At 40.7% G+C, this 10,869-nt stretch overlaps 1 protein-coding gene across 9 annotated transcripts in view; it reads right to left on the bottom strand.

The window, feature by feature from the left end:
* Positions 1 to 1,350: 1,350 nt before the first annotated feature.
* The window catches only part of SLC17A2 (solute carrier family 17 member 2), a 79,261-nt gene continuing 69,742 nt past the window's right edge, over positions 1,351 to 10,869 (bottom strand). For 8 of the 9 annotated variants that reach the window (XM_072814073.1, XM_072814072.1, XM_072814076.1 and 5 more), the window contains 9 exons: positions 9,667 to 9,900; positions 9,494 to 9,581; positions 7,190 to 7,276; positions 5,566 to 5,684; positions 5,291 to 5,452; positions 4,650 to 4,782; positions 4,414 to 4,561; positions 3,489 to 3,613; positions 1,351 to 2,058 (listed from right to left, as the gene is read on the bottom strand). In XM_072814073.1, coding sequence (XP_072670174.1) covers positions 1,883 to 2,058; positions 3,489 to 3,613; positions 4,414 to 4,561; positions 4,650 to 4,782; positions 5,291 to 5,452; positions 5,566 to 5,684; positions 7,190 to 7,276; positions 9,494 to 9,581; positions 9,667 to 9,900 — 1,272 coding nt within the window. In that variant the 3' untranslated portion in view covers positions 1,351 to 1,882. The remainder of the gene's footprint in view (positions 2,059 to 3,488; positions 3,614 to 4,413; positions 4,562 to 4,649; positions 4,783 to 5,290; positions 5,453 to 5,565; positions 5,685 to 7,189; positions 7,277 to 9,493; positions 9,582 to 9,666; positions 9,901 to 10,869) is intronic. The other variant, XM_072814080.1, reaches the window with a different exon arrangement.

Genomic DNA, 10,869 nt, shown 5'->3' with positions numbered 1-10,869 from the left:
GAAGGTATTTTTCAACTTCTTTCACTTAATACTGAATCCATGTGATCCATCCATGGTGTTGTATACTGAGGTCCTTACTCTCCTTGCTGTGGGAATAGGCCATTATGTATTTTCTTGTTCTTCTCTAGGTAGACAATTGAGTTGTTTACTGTTGGGCTACTCCCAACATTGTTGCACTTCTTGTTCTGAATGTGTAGGGACATTTCTAAGTGTCTGCCACTGAAATGTCTATGTCTGGCTTTAGGGGAGGTTGCCAAACAGCTTCCAGAGGTTCTAATTTGCATTCACACACAAGGGGCAAGAGTTTCTGTGGCTCTGCACCCTTGCCAATCTTTGTTTCCCTCTTCTCTCACTTTCTCTGTCCATCCTGTTGAAGTGTGTGGTGCTATCTTGCTGTGGTTTTGATTTTCATTTCTCTATTGCCTAGTGAAGTTGACCACCTTTTATATCTTTAGGCCACTTAGAATTTCTCTCCCATGAAGTCTCTGCTGGAGACATTGGGCCATGTTTCTGTTGGGTTGTCTTCCATTTTTTAAATTATTTTTTCCTGTATTTGATTTATCCATCCATTATATGACTCTTCTCTTTTCCTCTTCTTTTTGTTCTCTGCAAAGTCCCTTCCTCTTTATATTTTAAATACCAGGGAACAGAGCCAGAGTGTTCTCATCTTAGCATCATCCTTAGAGCCTGGCCAGCTGTTTTCTCTGAAACACCTGCTCAAAAATACCTGTTGATTTGCATTAGGAGATTGTCTTCATCCACTAGGTTATCCCAAGGTTAGGTCCCTGTGGTTCTGTGGGGCTTTTAAAGATGGTGGGAATTTCTCTTCTAGAACAGTTGCAGCAAAATTGGCATCAGATCTGTGTATGAGTCAGCTCTCACAGCCTAGAGGATGTGTTTTGAGAGGTAGGAACCACAATTAATTCCTGTTGGAGACAATGATGACTATTTGAGTCCTGGGAAAAGAGGAAGGAGGTCAAATGATTTTTCTCAATCCCAAAAAAGTAACTTCTCTGGTATGGGAGATCAGTCTATGCTTTCATCCATCTTGTTATACTTTCAGTATTCTCCTTATAAATCATCATTTCATTTGAAAGCACCTCTGTTGTCTCCCTTCAGTTTTTATTATATGGTCCAAACTATCTCCTTGTATCTTCTGGAAGTCCCCATCCTGCCCCCCAACCTCCTTGAGCTTTTCAATTCTGCCTTTTCTAGCCTTTGATTTCTAGTTAACCTCATTCATTTAATCTCTGTCTGGTCATTTCCCAGTCTTTAATCCCATGGAAACTAAGGATAAGTAGATATCTGTTTCACCTGATGGAAATAATCCTAATCTAAATAATTTGAAAATTATATATTTAATTTTAGCATGTGAATTTTAATAAGGTTTAACCACATAAATAAACATCCATATTTCACACAATGTATACAAATAATAAAAAAGTGAATTCTGTGGATTACAGCCTCAAATTTCTGTTCCATGCTGGGCTCTATAACATATGACTATAGCTCCTAGCAGATCTTCTCTGTGTCCATAATCACCCCCATGAAGGTATTTATCAGTGATTATTTTCACATAGATTTTTATTCATCTAGTACTTTCCAAAGAGGAAACTTCAAAGGCAACAGGAATTGACGCTTCAACTGTGTGCGGAAGTTGTCGACCGTGGCTGTGTGTTAGAGACCCGGCAGAGTGTCTAACAACTAGTGGCAACAGGGCTCTCCCACAGACCAGTTCATTCAGAGTCTCTGTGAGCAGACCCCATCAACCCTGTGTTCCAGAGACTCCTCAGGGAGATCCTGCACACAGCCAGAGTTGAGAACCGCCGAGCCTATGGCCAAGAATATGAAGAATGATGATACGTAAAAAAAGTTGCAAAAGTTAACAGTCAGTACTGCATTTAAGTTTGCAATTCAGTATCCTCAAAGGCGGGTAAGGGTCTTCTCTTTGGCCCAGTCTTGGATTTCTGCTTGTCCAAATGTGATGTAAAAAAACATGCCAAACATGTTGACAGCAGCAGACAGGAAAAAGACATTCCTCCATCCCGACACAGAATCCTGGAGACAGAAAACACAGAATTATCAATTTCACAGCTTCTTCCCCACCAGCTCTAGAAATCCTCCATTTTGTGCATTGCAACATCGATGTCTAAGCATAGCAGGGGCAATATGAAATAGCCACTTAACATCTTAAGTTATTGAAGAAGATTTTGTGAAATTATTGGAGAAAGAACGACTCAAATGAACATTGGGCTCTAGGTCGAGATAGATTTTTCTTTAAACCAAAATGAATTAACTTATGCTAATGGCTTTCTAGAAATTTGGATCCCAACATTCACAAAAATATCACATTACTCATTTAAAATTATGCCTAAAATGACATTTTTAAAGTCTCATCCTTGTGTTCTCTCTGTTTAGTTTTGTTTTTGGCTGTTGACGTCAGCACCAATGCCCTTTGGATGGGCATCTCAATATAATGTGAGTTGTATTTGGCCAGAATGTTCTTCCTCCCCAGCCCTGGTAAGTCATAGTTCATTTCTGGCATTTTAGTCACAGTGGATTCCTAGCACTTTGGTTGAAAATGAAACTGGAAACTAGATCACATAAAGATGTATTAAAAATGAAATAAAACTTTTTTGTAAGTTGGGGTTCCTAGGTGGCTCAGTTGGTTAAGCATCCAAGTCTTGATTTCAGCTCAGGTTGTGATCTCAGGGTTGTGAAATCAAGCCCTGAGTCAGGCTCAGTGCTGAGTGTGGAGCCTGTTTAAGGTTATCTCTGTCTCTCTCTTCCCTTGCCCTCCCTCCCTGTTCTCTCTCTTAAAAAAAATAAAAATAAAAATTTTTTTTATTGCAACAATTTTTTATTGCAATTTTATTTTTTATTGCAATTTTTTTATTGTCTTTATTGACAAGAGTCAACTAATAAGTTGACTCTTGTCATCTTGCCACCACAGACTGGTTCTGCTTTATCGTCTGTCCTCCCAGCTCACACTTCACACTGAGTGAGCCTCATGGCCCATGCTCACAGCCATGCTCTTGGCATCATGACCTCACATCTCCTTATTTAAACTGGCCTTGGGACCCTTTGTGTTTCCATTTTGTAATTGTTTCTAATTAGCATTAATCTGAGCAGGCTCTTCATAATCTTTCCCTTCTGTTCCTCTGTCTTCATGTCTTACCATTCCTTGCCATGTATCACTCACTCTGGTCATAACCCACAACTGTTTCATGCTTTTGTTCATCCAGGAGCTCACCTGTGCTGTTCTCTCTACCTAAACTGTTCAGTTTCATCCATGTAACATCCATTCATTTTTAGAAGTTTGGCTTATGTTTTTTTTTTCCCTGGGAAATCTGACCTAACAGAGTGTCATTTCGAGTCCCCTGTGAATAGAATGATCATGTTGACATCTGTGCTTGCCATCTCTGTCTGACCACACAGTCTTGGAGAGCAGAGGCCCTGCTGTGAGTCCCCAGTGCCTAAAACAATACCTGCCACTTGCAGACGTTCAATAAACTGGCCAACCTGACTGATAAGGAATCCGGTGGCAGTGGAAGAGATGATTCCTGCGATGAGCCCAAATCCCCTTGAGATTCCCATGAGGAAGCTTGCATACCTGTGGGCCAATGATTTTACACGTGATTTTATACAGAAAGCTGCCTGGGGGTTTTCAGCAATTCAACTTTAATGCAGTTCAATGATCATAGGCAAAGGCATTTTGCCTAATGCAGTTTTTCATTTACCTAGAAACATTTGGGGTAATATTTGCTTGCCTACCCTGAAATCACCTCTGCCAAATCAACAACCAGGGGCCACTTCAGTCTCTGGGGAGCCCAGGATCCACCCCCTACCCCCATCCTGAGGCTGCTCAGCAAGGTAAGCCATTTGTGCAGTGCATTCAAAGTGCCTGGGTTTGAACCCAAAGTGCCTGGCTCTGCCTTTGTGTGACCTTAGGCCTGTCCATTAACTTTGTCATGACTCAGTATTCTCCCCTTTAGAGTGAGGATAACAATGGGGCCTACCTCATGCTGTTGTGAGGATTAGACGTGTTGATATATGTCTATCAAATAGTCTTGGCTCATGGCAGGTGCATACATATGTGGTAGCTGATATTATCAACACTTTGGAAGCTTCTCCAAAACACACATGTGTGGACCATTTCCCAGAACACACAGTTCAACCTCTGGTTGGGGGGAAGCTTGGAAAACTTTATATCTAAATGATCACTGGGCAAGATTAGGAACTGTTGTTCTAAAAATGGCACAGGTCATGGCATGTACTGATATTTCTAGTTATTTGTTATCATTGTACTATCATTTTGTGCATGTCATAACAAGAAGGAGTTGCAAGAAGAAGGATGAGGCCTAACACCTCGGAAGAGTTTGGGTGAGGGGAACAAACAGGTAAAGGCCTTACCTGGGGGCAACATCTAAGGTGTTGATGATGAACCCTGAATCACACAGGTTGCTAGTCCCAGGAATAAGTATCAGTAAAATAATGGTTGTCACGTAACTGGAAGCCACGAAGGGCAGGGCCACGGCACATAGCGATGGAAGGAGGAGGCCTAGACAATGAAACACACCATTAGGACCCCTCTCAGACCATATGTGGAAAAATGGATTAGTTAACCAAGAACCTGCACCTATTCTTACCTAGAGATGAAAAGAGTTTTCGTACAGTGACTAATCTGAGAAGATTTCTGGACAGAAGGAAATCTGCCAACTGGCCTCCTAGAATCGTACAACTTGAAGCAGCAATAAAAGGCAGGGAGGACAGAACCCCACTCTGAAGGGAGGAAACACATACAGTGACTGCAGATGAGCATACAGCACCAATGTTTATCAGTTCCACAGGCAACCATGCTCCCCATGCCCCCTGCACCCCAGGTAGGTTGTTTTTAGGAAATTAGCATCCTTTTCCACAGGAGAAGAACACTGCCTCAGGTAAGAGGGCCAGTTCCATGGTATTACACTGGTCTCTATAGAAAAGTAATATTAATCTCTAAGGGACATTGAAGGATTTGGTTGATGTGGTGATGTTGCTCAGTGTTGTCAGAACATAGATCCTGCAGGACTCTACCACTCAGTGGTTGTGTAATCCAAGGCACATTTACTTACCTGTACATGTCCCATGTCCATGTCTGGACAATAGGAATCATTACCATGTCTCTCACAAGGTCACTGTGAAGGTTAAATGAGTGGTTATGTGCAAGGCCAGAATGCTCTAGGCAGCATGGAACGATTTCTCCTTATTGCCATTATTGTTTTCATAGAAGTACCAGAAGTATACTCACATCTCTGATGTTAACATGGAGCACAGAGCTGATGTACGTTGGTAGGTATGTTATAATAATGGTGCATAACCAGAAATGGCTGAAAAAACCCGTGAAAATGGCCCAAAGTGGTAGGCATCTGACCATAGCCTTTATGGGGACAGATCGTCTGGGAGAACTGGACTGAAAGGAAATATCTAATCAATGTGGGGTTAGAACAGGCCTGAGAGTGCTTCAGCCCCACCCCCACCCTGGAGATCTCTGCATGGTCCATAGGTAGAAGGGATGCACTGTACCTGTTGAGCCAGTGAGGCCACAATGTATTTCTTTTCCTGGACACTTATGCATGGGTGATGCATGGGGTCATCATAAATCACCGTGAACCACAGGAGACAGCAGACACAGCCAATGCTACCTGGGAAGCCGAGATCCAGTTAAGTTTTGAATAGATTTGTGTGCTGGGAGAAAGGAGTTTCCTCCGAAGTGGCACCTGTTTGTTCCCTTCGAAACACACATATCAACTCATGGTTATGCCACCATAAGGAACTAAACTTTCCCAGTTCTTTATTTCAATTCTTTTACAAATCTCCTTTTTTAAAAAAGATTTATTTATTTATTTGAGAGAGAGATAGCACAGCAGAGGGGCAGAAGGAGAGAGAGAGAGAGAATCTTAATCGAACTCTGCACTCAGTACAGAGCCTGATGCAGTGCTCCATCCTAGGATCCTGAGATCATGACCTAAGCCAAAACCAGGAGTTGGACACTTAACTGACTGAGCCACCCAGGCTACAAATCTCCGTTTAACTAAAAATCTCCAGATACCACCTCTCAGATACAGAGTGCCACTTGTCAATGTCAGAGCCCTCTGGAGAGAACATAAGCATGAACATACCATTGCACAGCTGGTTAACTATTCTTAAGACTCAGTTATAATGTTATGTGACTTTAGCAGCAGTTTCTTATTACATTCATTATTGTCTTATTTTGGAAGATCTGAGTAGGATTGAAGAAGATAGTAGTCATACATACATGAAACAACCTGCCAGAAAATCAATGTGACAAGGCAAAATTTCTAGCACATTTGCAAAAGACAGTATTATTTGTATTCAAACAATACATTCATTATGGATTTCCAGAAGACATATTTCTTGACAGTACCTAATTAACATGTATGGATCAAAATGACCTGGGATTAACATCACTAATGAGAGAGTCATACAAACAAGAACCATATTGAATGACATCATTTGGTTAAACAACAGAACAGAAATGTATCTCATTGCTGAGATCTGTCATTTGAAGAAGTTAAAGACTGAATTTGATGGGATAAGCCCTGGAATTTTCCCTAGGGAAAGATGCATTTATTTTTTTTAAGTAGGCTCCACCACCAGTGTGGAGCCCAATGCAGGACTCAAACTCATGACCATGAGATCAAGACCTGAGCCAAGAACAAAAATCAGACAATTAATTGTCTGAGCCACCAAGGCATCTCAGGAAGGGTATATTTAAATCAAGCTTTGTAGGATTCACCTAGTAGAGAATAGATTAAGAGCATCTTGGCAGAAATAGTAATTACAATAAAATATGAAGACATGTTTAACATGTGTTTCACCAACTTTTGGTGACACTGACATTTTAACCACAGAGCAACTAGATCTAGTATTTTAGAGGTGGTAGATTCTACAGAAGATGCCTGGGGTGGGAGGGGAACACTACACTCCCAAATCCTCAAAAGTCAACACCACACAGAGCTCATCTCTTAGACTGGAGTCAGGGGGCTACCAATCTTCAACGTTCTTTGTCACTTTCTGTTCAGTAATGGCCATTTTCTCTCATATGGTAATGGGTGACAGGTAATGTGGGCATCCAACCAAATGGCTGGCAAACAGAGGGTTTGGGATTATAAGGGAAGTGACTCACCAAAGATGTAGAAGATAAAAGGCCAGCCCAAGGCCTGTGAGATTAGTCCCCCCACGCAGAGAATGATGAAGGACCCAAATGCTGCCCCTGAAGAGAAGAGGGACAAAAAAGCACTTATGAAAACAGGAAAGGGCTGAGACTGAGTGGCCTCCCTGGACATTGTCTCAACAGAGAGGAGGCAAATTACTAAGTGAGGAGAGTCTCTCTTCCTGCTCACAGATCTCTCCCAATAATGTCATGTGAAGTACTTAGAACTGATAAATAATAATAGTATGCCTCCTGACACTTGAGTGGCTCTTTAACACCAATGAGCCCAGTACAAATCCCTTACTTTGTCATAGAAACTCTCTACAATCATAGCCACCAGTATTTCTTTATAATTAGAGTTGCATTCTGGCAGGGTGCGATACAAGGTTGACAGGGAAGGAAAATTACACAGATTAATAAGACATAGTCCCTGACCTCAAGGAGCCTTTAGTCCAGTTGGAGAGAAAAGCATGAGCAAAATTCACTTTTATAAATATAATATAGACCTTGGAGTTTGAACATATTTTATAGAGACCCACAATAAGAAATGCATTTTACACAGCAACACCATATGTATACAAATACATACACATACATAAACCTTAAACAAAGTGTCATGAATTAGTACTTAGACTCACCATGTGCAATGCACTCCAACATTTTCCATTCTATTATGTTCTATTCTACTCTATTCTATTCACTTTTGTTTTTAAATACTGGTTTTGACCTATTACATTGATTTCATGACTCCCTGAATGGGTCTCAATTTACACTCTGCTGGGGGTGGGGAGGATATGGAATACAGCTATAATGATTTATTATAGTATGCTATGGATGTATACATGAGGAGAGTGTTAAAACTGACAATGAGACTTACAAATTGTAAGCAGAGCTACAAATGAGCTAAGCAGTGAAATGAATGTATTTGGGGTAAACGAAGCTGGAAGTAGAGGACCTTCCGGGAAAATGGGCCCATAAAGTAGGGCTGGAGAGAAGTGAAGTGCAGATTGTAGGTGGTGTGACATGAGCCTTGCTTACAGCAGTATGCTAAGTGGAAAAGCAGGCTGGGACCAGATGGCAGTCCGTCTTTGTATCCACACAATAAGGAGACCAGTCTTTATCTGCAATCATGGAGGAATACATGGGAGTCCAAGCAAGTGAGCAAAAATGCCTTAACTGTGCTTTAAGGAGATAACTTAGCTTTGATGGGAAGAGACGTCACCAGGGAACAAAGCTGGAGGAGAGGAAAAACTGGCTGAGAGCATTTATAAACAACGAAGACAGCACAACTGCAATGGAAGGAGCCCGAACGCAGGGCTGCTTTGGAGTAAAAATCTTAGGATGCAGCCGTGCATTGGAGCTCGGAGTGAAAGCCTTAAAGAAACCTGACTTTTGTTCTGCAAGTCTACACTTTCAGTGCTACCAGTTGGGGCAAATGGCAGTGATAAAGTCACTGAGTCCTTGGTGTGATCTGATCACATGCAGTGGAGAGGCAGAAGGCAGGACAACAGAGGGTGTGCACTCTGGGGCCAAGCTGTCTGGGCTGAGATCTCAGCTCTACCACCTACTGCTATTCATATTTGGGCAATCTATTTAATCCCTGCATTATGTTAATTCCCTCTTTTGTAAAATGAGAGTTTAAAAAATAACTAATTATCAGACAGTTGCTGTGAAGATTAGCTTGGAATAGCAAAGAACTCAGGGTCAGGTGGGCTCTTTAAACTCAACTTTTCAGACTGATTTCTCTCCTTACACTGTGAAATCTGATAGTCTTAATTCTCACATGTATAGCTTTGCTAAAATAGTGTTTTTATACACCATCAAGTAAGTATTATATAAGTTTACTTGATCTTTAAAAAGAGACAGCAAGCACAAGGTGGGGGAGGAGCAGAGGAGAGTTCTGGAGAAAGACTCTGCGGATCAGGAAGCCCAACACAGGCTCTATCCTGGGACCCTGAGATCAAGGCCTGAGCTGATGGCAGACGCTTAACCCAGTAAGCCACCCAGGCACCCCTAATTTTATTGAAACTTTTTGCATTTATGCCAATTCAAGGTCTAAATGTTTTCCGACAATGGTTTTCTGACCACCCTAGCTCACAATGGTCTCCTGTTTCTGATCCTCAGTGGCTTTCTCTCACAGGTGTTATGTAATTTTCTCACATTGTTAAATTTCTTGGTACCACTTTCTCCCTACCCCTAAAACATTCCACACAGAGAAGGAAAGATGTGTTGGGGCTAAGCAGATTGCAAAGCTGTAATTCACATGCACATCGTTACCTGAACCCGCAATGCTGGTGAGCTTGCTTCGTTCAAGTGGGGGAGCCCACTTTGCCCAAATTGTAAACTGACCCGTCCATGCCATTCCCTAAAATGAAAATTATCAAGATCTTTGATCTCAAGTAGAATTTAGGCACCTGTATCACACTCAGAATGAGAAAGTTGCTGGATACCTGGGCCATGCCCTGGATTGTCCGAATCACAATAACCAAAATCACTCCGAAGTCGGCAGCCAATGGCGTAAAGAGGGTGAGAAGAGAGGAGATCAGCAAACCAGCACCAAGCATCTGTTTTGCTCCAAATATCCCTGCTAAATATCCACTTGGGATCAGAGTCACTATTATCCCATAGCTGATGGAGCTAAAGATGATACCCTGAGTCTCTGGGCTCCATTCATAGACAGAGGCCTGGGTGGGAGAAAAAAAGAAAATTCTTTGCTGAGAAGTTCTGTTAGGAAAATCTACTTTAAAACCAGTGCTGGTTGGGGTTGGTGGGATTCTAGTATAGAAATCCACCTTTCTGTATTTGTTTGTTTGTTTGTTTGTTTTTAAAGATTTTATTTATTTTCTTTAAAAATTTTTTAAAATTTAAATTCAATTTAATTAACAAATAGTGTATTATTAGTTTCAGAGGTGATTTAGTGGTTCATCAGTTGTATTTTTTTTACCTAACAAATATCCCACTTCTTCCAAACAATCAATTATATCCCTACTCTGCTTCTTTCAGAGTAAAGTAAAAACAAAAGAAATGAAGAAGGAAAGAGTTAAGAAATAAATACATAATAGGAAGACATAAATAATAAAAAGCCATTGGGAGATATTTTGTCTGAGAGTTTCTTTTAACTATTTGCTTCTGGGAGAAGTTAGTAACATGTTAACTCTTGTTTCAAAAATTAGAAAAAGACAACTTTACTAAACTCTCATCAAAATCAGCCTTAAAATCAAGTTTAGGAATTATGGTCTGCCCTGGGAGAGATGACTTCCTAACACATACTGCACATTGATAAAATCACATTCTTCTCATGATGCAAGCCAATAAATAATTTTTGGTAGCCAAGTAGATATGTGGCATCGTGCTATAGATTGAACCAAAGAAACAAAAAATATATATATGAAAATGAACTATTTTTATCTACTTATAATAACTATAAATAATGCAAGATATATGCTTCACATCAGAATTCAAGTTTGAGGATAAAACATCAGTAAAACAGGAAGTTTGAGAAGAGGGGGGAACAATTTGCAAAGGTCCCAGGAAGGAAGCAATACTTGAACCATCCTTTGAAGAATGACTATGATTTGTACAAAAAGAAATAGGAAAATTTATTTTTATTGAGGAACAAAAGTTGAACTTGTCACTTTTGAAATGATATCAAA

The sequence above is a fragment of the Canis lupus genome, chromosome 37, assembly GCF_048164855.1.
Source record: "Canis lupus baileyi chromosome 37, mCanLup2.hap1, whole genome shotgun sequence".
Lineage (NCBI taxonomy): Eukaryota > Metazoa > Chordata > Mammalia > Carnivora > Canidae > Canis > Canis lupus.
Note: the sequence above shows the minus strand (reverse complement) of the source record. Positions and strands in the feature narration are given on the sequence as shown.